Genomic DNA, 16,300 nt, shown 5'->3' with positions numbered 1-16,300 from the left:
TCAACTGCAAAGAAGAGAGTTAAAGCATACACATGCCTGTTTATTTTGTATGTAATTTTTTGTCAGAGAAAAAGAGCTGGATTTTAAGTATGATGTAAGCTATTTTTTTTAGAATGGAATAATACTGGTAGGCTTGCTATTCATTGAGAAAGTGAAACATAACCTGGTTTTAAAGGTGATAGATTGTTTTTGTAGTGACAGTGAGACATTTTAAAACAAGTGGTCTGAAACCCTTGAGTATAAAATCTATAAATTTGGCATAATTGATCCTAAAACGATTGATAGCAAATGTTCCACTAAATGATTGATGGAAGTGCAGTGCAGGCTCTTGGAGCTTGTTGTCATGATATTTTCTTCATTCACTCTCTGACAATACAACAGACTTAGTTTTTATGACATTAAAGATCTTTACTTTTCATGTTGTCAAATATTTACATCTTTTGAATATTCATTAATTTATTTCTGTTTAAATAAATTTTAACTAACATTTATAGGTTGACCTTCTGTAAATATAGACAATGCAATTTCCCATAGAAACTCCTTTTACGGCTAAAACTGTGCCACTTTTACTATGAAGTTTTGTAAAAAAATCATATCCTAGAATGGAAAGTTCATATGCACCACTGTTTTTCGCAAAGATCAAAACATAGGGTTGTGCAGCATATTTTCAACATTTATTTGCCTTAAACTTCTAAAAGTTTTAACTTATACTAAAATTCTGTACTATTCCTACCTTTACTTTGAGTCTTCCTGAGATTTGAATTTGTCCGCTATCCAATAGTATTTATACTGATAAAATCTCCAAGTTGTGTCTCTATGATATTAAACATGGAGATCATATCTGCCAACCAGTAGGTAAACAAAACAAAATATCTATGAATATTATATATCTCCCCAAAAGAGGCATGCTTTGTGATTCAGCTGTATTTACAAAGTGTAACCTATAGTTATGATGTTAAATCAGTTTTAGGCATGCTTTTTAAAATTAGCACAAACGCCAGTGAAAAAAACAAAGAATGGATCTTTATACTAAATTTTCCTGTAATTATTTGCATTTACTGTTAGAAAATTTTATTTCAATTGTTTTTTCAGGAAGCTTCAGATTTAGTAGAATTTGCATATAATGAATATGCAAATGCGCCACAGAGACTGTCGTTATTGGAGGATTTTTATGGTCCAAGCTTTATTTTATTCAAGGTATACCTGATATATGTGGTCTTATTTTTGATTAATAAGTATCAAAGGCAAACATTTTTAGACATGAATCTGTAAGAGTCAAAGTTCTCAAAATCTACCATCTTTAATAATGTCAGAAATTAAGTTTTACTTTCAACTATTATAATCTTGATACCTTAAGAAAAATGTTCATTTAACAGAATGCGGTATTACGTTTTTATTTTAGCATGGTTTAGTATTCTTAAATGGAATTGTCTCTGTATTCTACAAAACTGAATAAAACAGTACAGTATTTTCAAAACTTTTAATGATAAAAACTATTACATTTTCCATTCCAAAAAAAATATGTAAAAGAGAAGCGAAGAATACCAAAGGGACATTCAAACTCACAAGCTGAAAATAAAAAAGAACACTTTAAATTCGAAAGTTGATGCAATGTTATTTAATTGAAAAAAGTGACTGTGAATTTTTCTATAGTTAATTCACTTTAAGTACTTAAACATGTACATAAACCACATTTTTAATCTCACTTGCAATGAATAACATTTTTTAATTATTTTTAGACCCCAGACATGAGATGCCTGGATCAGATGTTGATGTTACAACCAGATAAAAAGGACATGATTCTCAGTAACATGAAAGAAGCTTTACTGCCTCTTATTGATAAGTAAATAGATTTATGTATAAATTTCTTAATTATAAGTAGAAATTTGAAAAATGTTTCATTCTAATAACAGAATAACATTTCCTGAATACAGACAACTGTATTGGTGTGATTGATAAGAAATTTTTCATTCAATCCAATAGAATAAGAAAATGTGGAGCCAACAAATTAAAGATATGTAGATTAGCTTGACAATAAACAATAAAAATGTATACTCGAGGCTTTTTATATTGATTCACCTGTGTAGAAATTAAAAACAAAAATTGTGTATTATCTCAAAGAAGTGAATATAACAATAGAATTGAGAATGGAAATGGGGAATGTGTCAAAGAGACAACAACCCAACAAAGAGCAAAAACAGCCCAAGGCCACCAATGGGTCTTCAATGCAGCAAGTAAATCCCACATCTGTAGGCTTGCTTCAGCAAAAATCTTCACTTTTCATACTTATTTATTTTTATACGACCGCAAACATTTTGCGGTCGTATATTGGTATGATGTTGGCGTCGTCGTCGTCCGAAGACACATTAGTTTTCGCACTATAACTTTAGTTTAAGTGAATGGATCTCTATGAAATTTTACCATAAGGTTCAATACCACTGTCACGGAATAGAAGTTCCTTCATAATATAAGTTCCAAATGGAAACAATATTCTGGAATATTATTTCCACTGGAATAAATATTACAGTAAATGTTCCTAACGGAATAAATGGTATAGAATATTTGTTCCAACAGGAACAGATATTATGACATTGTTTATAACAAAGTTTCCAGTGGAACTTCTGTTAGGCGGAACAAATATACGTTGACACCACAAAAGGAAGGTTGGGAATGATTTTGGGGGTTATGGTACCAACAGTTAAGGAATTAGGGGCCAAAAATAAGCATTTTTGTAACTTCCAAACAATAACTTGTGTGTAAGTGTATGGATCTCTCTGACATTGTACCACAAGGTTCCATATCACAAAGGGAAGGCTGGAATGATTTTGGGGGTAATTGCCTCAAAATTTTAGGAATTAGGGGCCAAAAAAGGGGCAAAAAACAAGCATTTTCCTAGTTTCATGACAATAACTTGTGTGTAAGTGTTTGGATATTTCTGAAATTGTACTACAAGGTTCCATATCACAAAGGGAAAGCTGGAATTAAGTTTGGGGGTAATTGCCCGAATCGTTTAGGAATTGGGGGCCAAAAAGGGGCCAAAAATAAGCATTTTTCTAGTTTCCAGACAATAGCTTGTGTTCAAGTGTATTGATCTCTCTGAAATTGTACTGCAAGGTACCATACCACAAAGGGAAGGCTGGGATTGATGATGGGGGTAATTGCCTCAATATTTTAAGAATTAGGGGCCAAAAAGGGGCAAAAAACAAGCATTTTTCTAGTTTCAGGACAATAACTTGTGTGTAAGTGTATGGATCCTTCTGAAATTGTACTACAAGGTTCCATATCACAAAGGAAAAGCTGGGTTTGAGTTTGGGGGTAATTGCCCTAAACGTTTAGGAATTTATGGCCAAAAAGGGGCCAAAAAACACATTTTTCTAGTTACCAGACAATAACTTGTGTTCAAGTGTATGGATCTCTCTGAAATTGTACTGAAAGGTACCATACCACAAAGGGAAGGCTGGGATTGAGTTTGGGGGTGATGAATCATAAGGGGGTTCAAAAAATTTGGGGGGGGTATTGTTTTTTTTTTCCTTTTTTTTCTTTTTTTCCTTTTTTTTTTTTTTTTAAATTTTCCATTTTAAGTTGGTTATTTCTGATTTATATTTAAAAGCAAATAATAATGATATGGTAGGAGATACACACCAAACAGGATGTGTAAATTATTATATAATAAGTATTGTGCAATAGCAAGAAATTTTCAATTGCACAGCATTGCACAATAGCAAGAAATCTTCAATTGCACAGTATTGCGCAATAGCAAGAAATCTTCAATTGCACAGTATTGTGCAATAGCAAGAAATATCCAATAGCACAATATTGCGCAATAGCAAGAAATTGTCAATTGTAAAGTATTGCACAATAGCAAGAAATATTCAATTGCACGGTATTGTGCAAAAGAAGATACTTCGTATAAATTGCTTATTTCTTGACCAATTTCAATGGGGTTTTATTCTTGAATTCTTGGGGTCTTCAATATGCTGAATCTAACCATGTATTAAGTTTTTGGATTTTGGGCCCTGTTTTTAAATTGGTCCACATTGAGGTCCAAAGGGTCCAAAATTAAATTTTGTTTGATTTCATCAAAAATTGAATTATTGGGGTTCTTTGATATGCCGAATCTAACCGTGTATTTAGATTCTTAATTTTTGGTTCCGTTTTCAAATTGGTTTACATTAAGGTCCAAAGGGTCCAAAATTAAACTTAGTTTGATTTTAACAAAAATTGAATGCTTAGGGTTCTTTGATATGCTGAATCTAAACATGTATTTAGATTTTTGATTATGGTCCCAGTTTTCAAGTTGGTCCAAATCGGGGTCCAAAATTAAACTTTGTTTGATTTCAACAAAAATTGAATATATGGGGTTCTTTGATATGCTGAATCTAACCATGTATTTAGATTTTTGATTTTTAGGTCCCGTTATCAACTTTGTCCACATTGAGGTCAAAAGGGTCCAAAATTAAACTTTGTTTGATTTCATCAAAAATTGAATTCCTGGGGTTCTTTGATATGCTGAATCTAACCATGTATTTAGATTTTGGATATTGGACCATAATAGGTGAATGTCCAATTTAAAATTTTTAAGTTCTTAGACCACATTCATTCTGTGTCAGAAACCTATTCTGTGTCAAATATTTAATCACAATCCAAATTCAGAGCTGTATCAAGCTTGAATGTTGTGTCCATACAAAAATTGAATTCTTAGGGTTCTTTGATATGCTGAATCTAAACATGTATTTAGATTTTTGATTATGGGCCCAGTTTTCAAGTTGGTCCAAATTGGGGTCCAAAATTAAACTTTGTTTGATTTCAACAAAAATTGAATATATGGGGTTCTTTGATATGCTGAATCTAACCATGTATTTAGATTTTTGATTTTTGGGCCCCGTTATCAACTTTGTCCACATTGAGGTCAAAAGGGTCCAAAATTAAACTTTGTTTGATTTCATCAAAAATTGAATTCTTGGGGTTCTTTGATATGCTGAATCTAACCATGTATTTAGATTTTGGATATTGGACCATGATAGGTGAATGTCCAATTTAAAATTTTTAAGTTCTTAGACCACATTCATTCTGTGTCAGAAACCTATGCTGTGTCAAATATTTAATCACAATCCAAATTTAGAGCTGTATCAAGCTTGAATGTTGTGTCCATACTTGCCCCAACTGTTCAGGGTTCGACCTCTGCAGTCGTATCAAGCTGCGCCCTGCGGAGCATTTTATTAACATTGCAAACAAATTCACATTTTCATTTCCAATATTACAAATAACTTATATGTATATTTGTTTATTTTAGGACCATTTTAGTACATTCCATGGTACACAGAATTTTCTTTGAATTTTTTGTTCATGCATCAGACAAAATGAGATCAGTATGTATACTTAGATTTAGGGCTGTACTATTTAAACAGACATGGTAATAAGGGATGGCACATTCAAAATAGGGTAACCACCTACAGAGGCAAATTTTGAACTTCACACTATCACTGTGCAAAAAATTGACACCCACCTAGAATTGAAATTTTAAAGTGCCTTCCTTGGGTCCCATATTTAGTTTTATTAGGCGGCCTGTAGTTGAAATAGTATTCCTATTGATTATCCGAGATACATATTTATTTATAGATTTTTATGTAGTAGCTTTACATTTTAGCCTTGACTTCAATAAATCATTCGCTGCTTCTGGATTTCTTATTTAATTCAAATCAACATATTTTTATACGACCGCAAAAATTGAAAATTTTTTGGTCGTATATTGGTATGACGTTGGCGTCGTCGTCGTCGTTGTCGTCGTCGTCGTCGTCGTCGTCCGGCGTCGTCCGAAGACACATTGGTTTTCGCACTCTAACTTTAGTTTAAGTGAATGGATCTCCATGAAATTTTACCATAAGGTTCAATACCACAAAAGGAAGGTTGGGATTGATTTTGGGGGTTATGGTACCAACAGTTAAGGAATTAGGGGCCAAAAAGGGGCCAAAAATAAGCATTTTTGTAACTTCCAGACAATAACTTGTGTGTAAGTGTATGGATCTCTCTGACATTGTACCACAAGGTTCCATATCACAAAGGGAAGGCTGTAATTGATTTTGGGGGTAATTGCCTCAAAATTTTAGGAATTAGGGGCCAAAAAAGGGGCAAAAAACAAGCATTTTTCTAGTTTCATGACAATAACTTGTGTGTAAGTGTTTGGATATTTCTGAAATTGTACTACAAGGTTCCATATCACAAAGGGAAAGCTGGAATTGAGTTTGTGGGTAATTGCCCGAAACGTTTAGGAATTGGGGGCCAAAAAGGGGCCAAAAATAAGCATTTTTCTAGTTTCCAGACAATAACTTGTGTTCAAGTGTATGGATCTCTCTGAAATTGTACTGCAAGGTACCATACCACAAAGGGAAGGCTGGGATTGAGTTTGGGGGTGATGAATCATAAGGGGGTTCAAAAAATTTGGGGGGGGGGATTTTATTTTTTTCTTTTTTTTTCTTTTTTTCATTTTTTTTTTTCTTTTAAAATTTTCCATTTTAAGTTGGTTATTTCTGATTAATATTTAAAAGCAAATAATAATGATATGGTAGGAGATACACACCAAACAGGATGTGTAAATTGTTATATTATAAGTATTGTGCAATAGCAAGAAATTTTCAATTGCACAGTATTGCACAATTGCAAGAAATCTTCAATTGCACAGTATTGCGCAATAGCAAGAAATCTTCAATTGCACAGTATTGCGCAATAGCAAGAAATATCCAATAGCACAATATTGCGCAATAGCAAGAAATTGTCAATTGTACAGTATTGCACAATAGCAAGAAATATTCAGTTGCACAGTATTGTGCAAAAGAAGATACTTCGTATAAATTGCTAATTTCTTGATCAATTTCAATGGGGTTTTATTCTTGAATTCTTGGGGTTCTTTAATATGCTGAATCTAACCGTGTATTAAGTTTTTGGATTTTGGGCCCCGTTTTTAAATTGGTCCACATTGAGGTCCAAAGGGTCCAAAATTTAACTTTGTTTGATTTCATCAAAAATTGAATTATTGGGGTTCTTTGATATGCCGAATCTAACCGTGTATTTAGATTCTTAATTTTTGGTTCCGTTTTCAAATTGGTCTACATTAAGGTCAAAAGGGTCCAAAATTAAACTTAGTTTGATTTTAACAAAAATTGAATTTTTAGGGTTCTTTGATATGCTGAATCTAAACATGTATTTAGATTTTTGATTATGGGCCCAGTTTTCAAGTTGGTCCAAATCGGGGTCCAAAATTAAACTTTGTTTGATTTCAACAAAAATTGAATATATGGGGTTCTTTGATATGCTGAATCTAACCATGTATTTAGATTTTTGATTTTTGGGCCCCGTTATCAACTTTGTCCACATTGAGGTCAAAAGGGTCCAAAATTAAACTTTGTTTGATTTCATCAAAAATTGAATTCTTGGGGTTCTTTGATATGCTGAATCTAACCATGTATTTAGATTTTTTATTTGTGGACCCGCTATCAAATTGGTTCATATTGAGGTCAAAAGGGTCCAAAATTAAACTTCGTTTGATTTCATCAAAAATTGAATTATTGGGGTTCTTTGATATGCCAAATCCAACCGTGTATTTAGATTTTTAATTTTGGGTCCCGTTTTTAAATTGGTCTACATTAAGGTCCAAAGGGTCCAAAATTAAACTTAGTTTGATTTTAACAAAAATTGAATTCTTGGGGTTCTTTGATATGCTGAATCTAAACATGTGTTTAGATTTTTGATTATGGGCCCAGTTTTCAAGTTGGTCCAAGTTGGGGTCCAAAATTAAACTTTGTTTGATTTCAACAAAAATTGAATATATGGGGTTCTTTGATATGCTGAATCTAAACATGTATTTAGATTTTAGATTTTTGGCCCAGTTTTCAAGTTGGTCCAAATTGGGGTCCAAAATTAAACTTTGTTTGATTTCAACAAAAATTGAATATATGGGGTTCTTTGATATGCTGAATCTTACCATGTATTTAGATTTTTTATTTGTGGGCCCGCTATCAAATTGTTTCATATTGAGGTCAAAAGGGTCCTAAATTAAACTTTGTTTGATTTCATCAAAAATTTAATTATTGGGGTTCTTTGAAATGCCAAATCTAACCGTGTTTTTAGATTTTTAATTTTGGGTCCCGTTTTTTAAATTGGTCTACATTAAGGTCCAAAGGGTCCAAAATTAAACTTAGTTTGATTTTAACAAAAATTGAATTCTTGGGGTACTTTGATATGCTGAATCTAAACATGTGTTTAGATTTTTGATTATGGGACCAGTTTTCAAGTTTGTCCAAGTTGGGGTCCAAAATTAAACTTTGTTCGATTTCAACAAAAATTGAATATATGGGGTTCTTTGATATGCTGAATCTAACCATGTATTTTGATTTTGGACATTGGACCATAATAGGTAAATTAAAAAAATTGAAGTTCTTAGACCACATTCTTTCTGTGTCAGAAACCTATGCTGTGTCAAATATTTAATCACAATCCAAATTCAGAGCTGTATCAAGCTTGAATGTTGTGTCCATACTTGCCCCAACTGTTCAGGGTTCGACCTCTGCGGTCGTATCAAGCTGCGCCCAGCGAAGCATTTTATTATTAAATGTGAACAGTTGCCTATACACTTTTCAAGTAAAAATGGTTCATAGATAAGATTTCCCACTTGTAAGATTCCATTTTCATACGAAGATATTGGACAGGATAAAAAGATATTTTGGAGGCAGATCCCTCAAATTAAAAAAAACATCCATATATTGCATGGACTCAAATAAATTATGTTTTAAATCCAATCTAAGAATTTATAACATACACTAAAAATGTTAATTCATTTATTTTCTAAAAATTAATGTCTTTTGTTGAAAAATATCCTTAGTTACTAGAGCCATAAAATACCTATGGTTTTGATTCAACTTAAATGGTTCAACTTTTTCACTGTAATATGGGACGTAAGTTATTGATTGATTTTGACAAGTGTAATCAATAACATTAAACATTTGAAAGTCACTTCAACTAGTTCAATAAATAATAATTGCTTCTTCCATGCCTCATCAACTTTAAATATAAATACCTACTGATTTACATACAATACTTTTAAAGGGTATTAATTCTAATAATTGATAAATAAAAAGCATGAAAAAAGGAGTCAGAAAAATTAAAAGAGTTGAATTCGAATATTGCAATGAAATCAATGTTATTTAAAAATAATTAATTTCCTATTTACAAGTGCTGACCTAAGCTATTCAAGAAGGTTTAGGTCATCGCTTATGACGAGGAGTATGCATTCTTGAATTATTAATGTGCTGTGGTTTTACAGGCGATGGAAAAAAAATGTTTCTGCCCTTAATTATGTTCATTAGAGTACCAAAAAAGACCTGAAACATATTTTTTCATTCATATCTTTTAAATTCTTCATGTGGACAGTTTTGTAGATAATTTATGAAGATACTGTATATTCAATACATGCATGTAAATTTTCCCATGTATGTTAAAAGTTAGACTTTCTCAGATTTATACAATTAACTTTTAAAAAACATTATGATGGAATGATTTTAATTTATGTTTGGTTTCTGTAGGACATGATTGAAGCCTTAAGAGAATCTTTAATGCATATGATACATACAAGAGATGGATCACGAGTTGCTATGTATTGCTTTTGGTATGGTAATGCTAAGGTGAGTGTTTGTTCTTGTTTAGCAGGGATTGGTTCCATTCATAAATTCAAGACAGACTTTTTTAAAAGTTGAGAATAGAGATTTCTTTATACAGCTCCCCTTATGTGTATGTTAAATGCAAAAAGGACTGGAAAATTGATAAAGAAGAAAAAGTATCCACAATGTTTAGGTTAGTTAACTGACATTACTTAAATCACTACAATTTTGTGCTATCCTACTGAAGATTGGGGCTTGCTAAAAGATAGGGTTCACAATCTGATATGTATTTTTATTTGTCTGTAACCTGTTGAAGGTCAGTGATTTTTCTTAGACACTCTGGTTTTGTTCACAAATAAATGACCACATAATTGCATGTAAAAGTGTCAAAATTTGGTATAAAACAAAATAATATCTCAAAATTTGTAACAGTTCCAGTTTTTGTCTATTTCTATTTCCAAATAGTCTTACAAAGTCACTTTTACAAGTGGCAAGTTCCCTACAAAAGCCTACAGTCTACCTTTTCATCAACTTTAGTCTTGAAGAAAATTATCTAACCAGCAAAGTTTTGTGAATTTGTGATGTTGCTGGTTTTTTATTAAACCACGTAATTCTGTAACATATATAAAACCAATATTTCTTATAAATCCAAAACATATAGAAAAATTAAAGTGTCTTTACACTACATTTTGTTATATTGACATTTCAGGACAGAAAAATAATGATTAAAAGTTTAAAGACCCATGTGATGAAGATCTGTTGTGAAGAATATGGACACTTAGTGATGTTAGCCATGTTTGATGGTGTTGATGACACAAAACTAGTACAGAAAGCTATTCTTGATGTAAGATTTTCTTTTAAACTTTTGAATATGTGTTCTTTTTCTCAGAAAAATAAATTTGTGCATACATTTAACTTCATCTTGTAAGTAGTTAAGGAGAGAGAAAAATATGAAAACTCTCAAAATGTTCACAGTATTATCAGAAGACTCTATATTCAGAATTTTACTTATGCGCTTATTAAAAATAATCTTTCTTAGCCAATAAAAATGTAAGATTAATGCAATAACTGTATACATGCTGCTATTTGATATTGGTATCAAGAATAAGAATGCTTGTGTTATGATATTCATCCTGTTGCTTTTGCCAAATCATTAATTTTCAATCTTATTGTTATTCATGCAAAAGCAAGAGAATTTTAGAGTCTTTAAAAATAAGGAGATGTGTTATGATTGCAATTGAGACAACTATCCACCAGAGTTCAAATGAGGTGGATGTATCCCTATATTTAGAAAGAAAATTTAAAATTTGGGAGAAATTTTGATCATTTGCTAATGTACTTGAACCCCTTCGACCCCAATCCCGCCTGTAGTCTTTGATGGCCTGTATGACCCTCCATTCTTTTTTAGAACTGCCCCAGCTCAACTGTCTTTACAGCAGGGACTTCAACCATGCAATTCATGGTCCATAAACTCTTCTCAGATGTGTGATTATGAAAATATGGCAACTTTAATGGCCTTTTTAGAGTTCAAAATCGGAAAAACGTGAAAAGTAGCCAAAATCAGGTGGGGGTGGGAGTCTTTGTATGGCCACTACGTTACTGGTATGGGCTGTAGGTATCAACTATTATCATTAATACATACATAGATGGTACAGGAACACATGGAGGTATAATATGGCCAAAAGAAATCTGGTCTGTAAAATCTAGGTCACCGTTTTGTCAGAAATCGGTAAAAAACGGACATTTAGGCATACTTGGCTAGCCAATAATAATTCCCCAGCAAGATTCTCAAGTCACATTTACTTCCAGTCAGTATGGATATACTGCTGTAACTGTAAGGTAATACTTGAGTGACAAAGAAACACAGTTTAGACAATGTTCACCTCTCAAGGTCTTATCGAAAAATAGACTGAAAATGACCATTTTTCAGTAGGAGTGGGTTCAAACCTACCAGAAAATATACCACCTCCCCCCATGCCATCCGCCCCCATATCTCAATACATAGTTTATTAGATCAGCATCAGTTACAGCATCAAGAGTCTACTAATTTGCATATTATTTGCATAAGCAGTGTTCTCCCCAGGATTTTTGGATAGCACCAGGGTAACGCGTGTGGACAGCTTGGGGAAATATTTCATACTTTAATATTTTTTAAAAATAAATAAATTATGATTCATAATAAAATATTCATCTGAATTTAAAGTAATTAAATCTTTTATAAAATCCAAAATCAATAAAAATAAAATATCATTCAAAAGAGAACAAAAATGTTCAATTAAAAAAACTTTCTAGTTTCTAGAAAGAAAGTTGTTGTATGTGAAAGGATTCCTGTCATAAGAAGATATAAAATTGACAAGAACAATTGCAAATATTGTTTTATTATTTGAACCAGTTTCTATCTTTAGATTTTAATAAAAAGAAATTTTTCATAAATTTTAGAACATTTTGCCATAGCTTTCATGTAAATATTAACCTTTCTTGTCTTTTGTGATAATCAAACATAGATACAGACTTAATACTGCACTGAAATCTAAATCTTTATTTGTCATGAACCATTTAAAAAGAATTCCTAAATCTATAAATTTATCTTTGGTCTACAGATCTATAAGTAACCATATTCAATGTCAAGAACTAAGTCTCCCTATTTTCCCGCCTAAATGACAGGAAGTAGATATAAATAGATTTAACATGTGCTTATGGATAAAATTTGCAAGATTACTTCTGTTATTCATTTATTATGGATATAGATATCCAGTTTGAAGGTACAGTCATGCATTTTATTTATAAAATAGAATAGATTGCAATTAATTGTACTTGAATATTCTACGTGAACTAACTTGGTCATGTGATATGTACAGACAGATACTACAGTTTGAAACCCGACTATCATGCAATAACTATGTCACAATTAAAGATAATTATTAATTGGCCATGGTTTAATCAGAGACATATAATACTATAATATAAGAATTGAGAAATGTATAATTGTCAATTATACGTAATGAGCCACCTTTATGATGTACAAGACGGGTCAAGACACTGTTTGTGTACAAAGTATTTGCCGACTTGTCACAGGTCAGTGCTTGGGTGGTGAGTGAAGCCATAAAATAGTTATCTGTGATCATAAAGTTATGAACTCTTAATTAAAACACAAAAGAATCATGTTACAAGTGTGAATTACATCGATTAAATCCAATCAACAAGGTTAACCTCATAAGGTAAATCGATCACGTGGTGTAAACAATCTGTGTTGAACTGGTTTGAACTGGTCAAATTACACCTGGAATTTTATACTGCACGGAAAAGATTTAACAAGTCGTTTAAAACTTTACCGATTTACGACTTTTAAACTGAAAATTTTAGCACCACAGAGAAAAATTATACATCGCGGTAAGAACGATACCACCACGGTAAAAAATTATACATCACGGGCCCGCGGTCCTTTAAGGGCCTGAGGAGAACACTGCCTGATTTTCCAGAAATCTCTTGAGGTTGAATGAGTTAAATCTTTAAATTGACTGTTTATTTTGTCAAAGGTTTGCATTGAACCACATTTTTTTTTTTAAAGAAATCAAGATATTATACAACATATGTTAGATAAATTATTGAAAAGGTCACTTTTCATTTTAGGATGTTATTAAGAATGTGCCTCAACTAGCTAAGAATCAATATGGAAAGAAAGTGCTGTTGTATTTACTATGTCCAAGAGATCCACATTTTTTCCACCCAGATGTTGTTAAGATCTTACAAGAGGCTGATCTCAGTACAACTAGGTAATGTTAATTTCTGATTGTCCAGCCAGTGATTGTGTCAGTCTTCTTATTTGTTTTTATCTTGTTGCATAAACAGATACAAAAAATACAGATTTAGAATGATTATTTCAGAATTACCTTCATACAAATTTGGATATGAAAAATAAGAACCTAGTACATCTCAAACATCAAACACTGCAGATTCAGTTTTTTTCATGGATCAAGAAAAAATTGCATTTTAGTGGATACTTGTAAGAATTGCAGTATAAAGGGAACAACCACACATTGTTTCAATATATAAGCAGTTGATAAGTTGTATTGTTAAAAAATGAAAACAACACGCTATAAATTTTATGCTTCTGAAGAGCTTTTCTGGATTTACCTTCATCAGGAATGCTCAAAACCATTTTTGAAAGCCAAGGATGTATAAGTGCCGAAACAGTTGAAGAGCTATATAACCAAAAAGGACCTAAACAATAGCCAAATCCATCTAAGGTCAACTTTGCCTGAGGGAGTTGAAACCTTAGTTTCTTTATAATTTCTAAATTTTTAAACAGACAATTTTAGAAAGGTTTGTTATAAATCATGTCTACTGAAGTACTGACTTAAACCATTGGACCTGAAGAAAAACTCCAGTACTTCATAAAATAACAGATGAAAATCACACAGATTCTTCTTGTCATATACATTATTCTTTCACTTCAGTTCAAAGTATTAATGGTAGTTAATGCATTTCAGCAAAAAACAGAAATCAATACGTCACAGAGAACTGTTAGAATTTGTATCAGAACCATTATTAAAGTACATAGTGGATTATACTAGAGAACTTGTAATGGACAATACTTCATTGCTGTTTTTATCAGCCATCATTACACATTCTTTGGGTAAGGTTTTATTTTGTTACCATACTAACTTTCTTAATCCAAAAGATTGGGGATGGAAATTGCTGTATTATTGTTTTTTTTCACTTGCTTTATGAACTTCACATTATTTAAATTGTGCTTTTCCATTCAATCATTTCTGTAATGCCTCCAAGCTTTTGTTGCTATATATGTATTTGTCTCCTTCAAAACTTATATCGTACAATCAATTCTTGTTGATATTAAGTAATGTGTATATGCCCTGTAATGAATGTAGACAAGGTTTGTAATTTTAAACTTGTAAATACAAGATACATTTGTCAATTAATCCTACATTTATACCAGTGACTGGCTCCATTTCTAAGAAACCTTGATTATTCCACGATTTTAACCTTCTTTAATACATAACTAACACTGACAAGCATCTTTTTGGTTACCACAGCCTTACCATGATTGACTTTCATTGGTCAATATTTTGTGGTAGTATGTCATTTATTTTTTTCTCACTTAAAAAATATTATAATATATGAGTTATCTATATTATGAGTTCAGTTTTCAAGGTTACTTTTTTCACATTTTACGTAATAGTTATTAAAAATTATAACAAAAACTATAGTTCCATACATTAAGGATAGCATAGAATTTAAAGAAACTTTTATGTGGTTCTTTTGCCTTGTTACAGGAGATCCAACAGAAGCTATGACAGCAATAGCTAAGATAGCATCTGAACCATTTGTGGCTGGAAGTTTACAAAACATGCATATTGTAGAACATAGTGCTGGTCACATGGCTCTAAAGAAGTTAATACAGTCTGACAAAGAGAGGATCCAAGATGGAAAATCAGGTACACAATGGTTTCCTGTTATATACTACTAACCCTTATGTTCAGTTTTTAGCAAAAATCTAACGTTACCCAACAAGAGAAAAACTGTGTTCAGTAATTACTGGGCTCATTGGCAAAAAAAGGGGAAAATTATTACAGGTATTAAATTCCATATCAATTGTTCATAATAGATATGACTCCCTTGTGAATTTTTTTAGGGAAAGTAGTACAAATTACTTACTGATATAATGGTTACTTTTTCCAAAAATTTCATATTACGAAATCCAATAATCCCCATGTGTTTTTATTCTATTGTGTCTCCCCTTCGACAAAGGGAATCTTTTAGTTTAAGCACTATATCTTCTTCTGGTTCTCGTACAAACTTATTAGGGCCAAAACATTGTTTTATCTTTTTACATTGACTTATATTAAGAATGAAGATGTATCACCATTATAGCCTGTAAAGTGATCTTGACCTTTGACCTCAAGGTCAAATTGTAGATTTTTTTAACATTTTCATGTTGAGACATAGCTTTTGATATTTAACAGCACCCCAAGAAGATGTGTCACTTACCATGGAAGATGACCTCTGACCATGCTCTGACCATTTTGGTCAAATAATTGATTTTTTATATGTTCACCTCAAAACCATATATGTTCTCAAGACCTTTTTCAATGCAACTAAGATTTTACCATTGGTTTTGGGAGGTCATGCCCCACCCAACATAAGATAAATGGTTAAAGATATCAGATTCCCTTCCCTCTTGTTGAAGGCTGTACTGTAAAAATTTATTTTAGTCCACTTAAACAGTTCCACCTAGTTGCTATTGTATTTATTTATACACCTAGTGTATTGCATATTGTAAACAATGACTGATGTGTATTTTGCAGTGCTGTTTTCCCAGATATTATTACAGACATTACCAGATGGATGTTTGAAATCTTGGGCAGCTTGTAACAGAGGATGTTTTACATTAGCATTGTAAGTATAATGTGTATAAGAAGATGTGGTATGATTGCTAATGAGACATTTGGATGTAAGCAACTGCTTGATTATCAATGGTGTTTACAATGCTTTGATATGCTTATATCTACAATGAGGTCTCATCTTTTAATTAACATAATATTTTCATTACTTAGAAATTACAACTTGGATACAGATAAAATAAATTAATCAATGTGTTATACAGAATTTTATCTATAATATAGATTCAT

General features: G+C 31.8%; 1 protein-coding gene across 1 annotated transcript in view; it reads left to right on the top strand.

The window, feature by feature from the left end:
- The window catches only part of LOC127731128 (pumilio homolog 3-like), a 28,643-nt gene that overhangs the window by 10,785 nt on the left and 1,558 nt on the right, over positions 1 to 16,300 (top strand). The window contains exons 9-17 of the mRNA XM_052240018.1: positions 1,093 to 1,197; positions 1,740 to 1,843; positions 5,294 to 5,369; positions 9,576 to 9,674; positions 10,360 to 10,494; positions 13,281 to 13,423; positions 14,141 to 14,286; positions 14,945 to 15,106; positions 15,977 to 16,067. Coding sequence (XP_052095978.1) covers positions 1,093 to 1,197; positions 1,740 to 1,843; positions 5,294 to 5,369; positions 9,576 to 9,674; positions 10,360 to 10,494; positions 13,281 to 13,423; positions 14,141 to 14,286; positions 14,945 to 15,106; positions 15,977 to 16,067 — 1,061 coding nt within the window. The remainder of the gene's footprint in view (positions 1 to 1,092; positions 1,198 to 1,739; positions 1,844 to 5,293; positions 5,370 to 9,575; positions 9,675 to 10,359; positions 10,495 to 13,280; positions 13,424 to 14,140; positions 14,287 to 14,944; positions 15,107 to 15,976; positions 16,068 to 16,300) is intronic.

This window comes from Mytilus californianus, unplaced genomic scaffold, assembly GCF_021869535.1.
Source record: "Mytilus californianus isolate M0D057914Y unplaced genomic scaffold, xbMytCali1.0.p SCAF_1, whole genome shotgun sequence".
NCBI classification, from domain to species: domain Eukaryota; kingdom Metazoa; phylum Mollusca; class Bivalvia; order Mytilida; family Mytilidae; genus Mytilus; species Mytilus californianus.
Note: the sequence above shows the minus strand (reverse complement) of the source record. Positions and strands in the feature narration are given on the sequence as shown.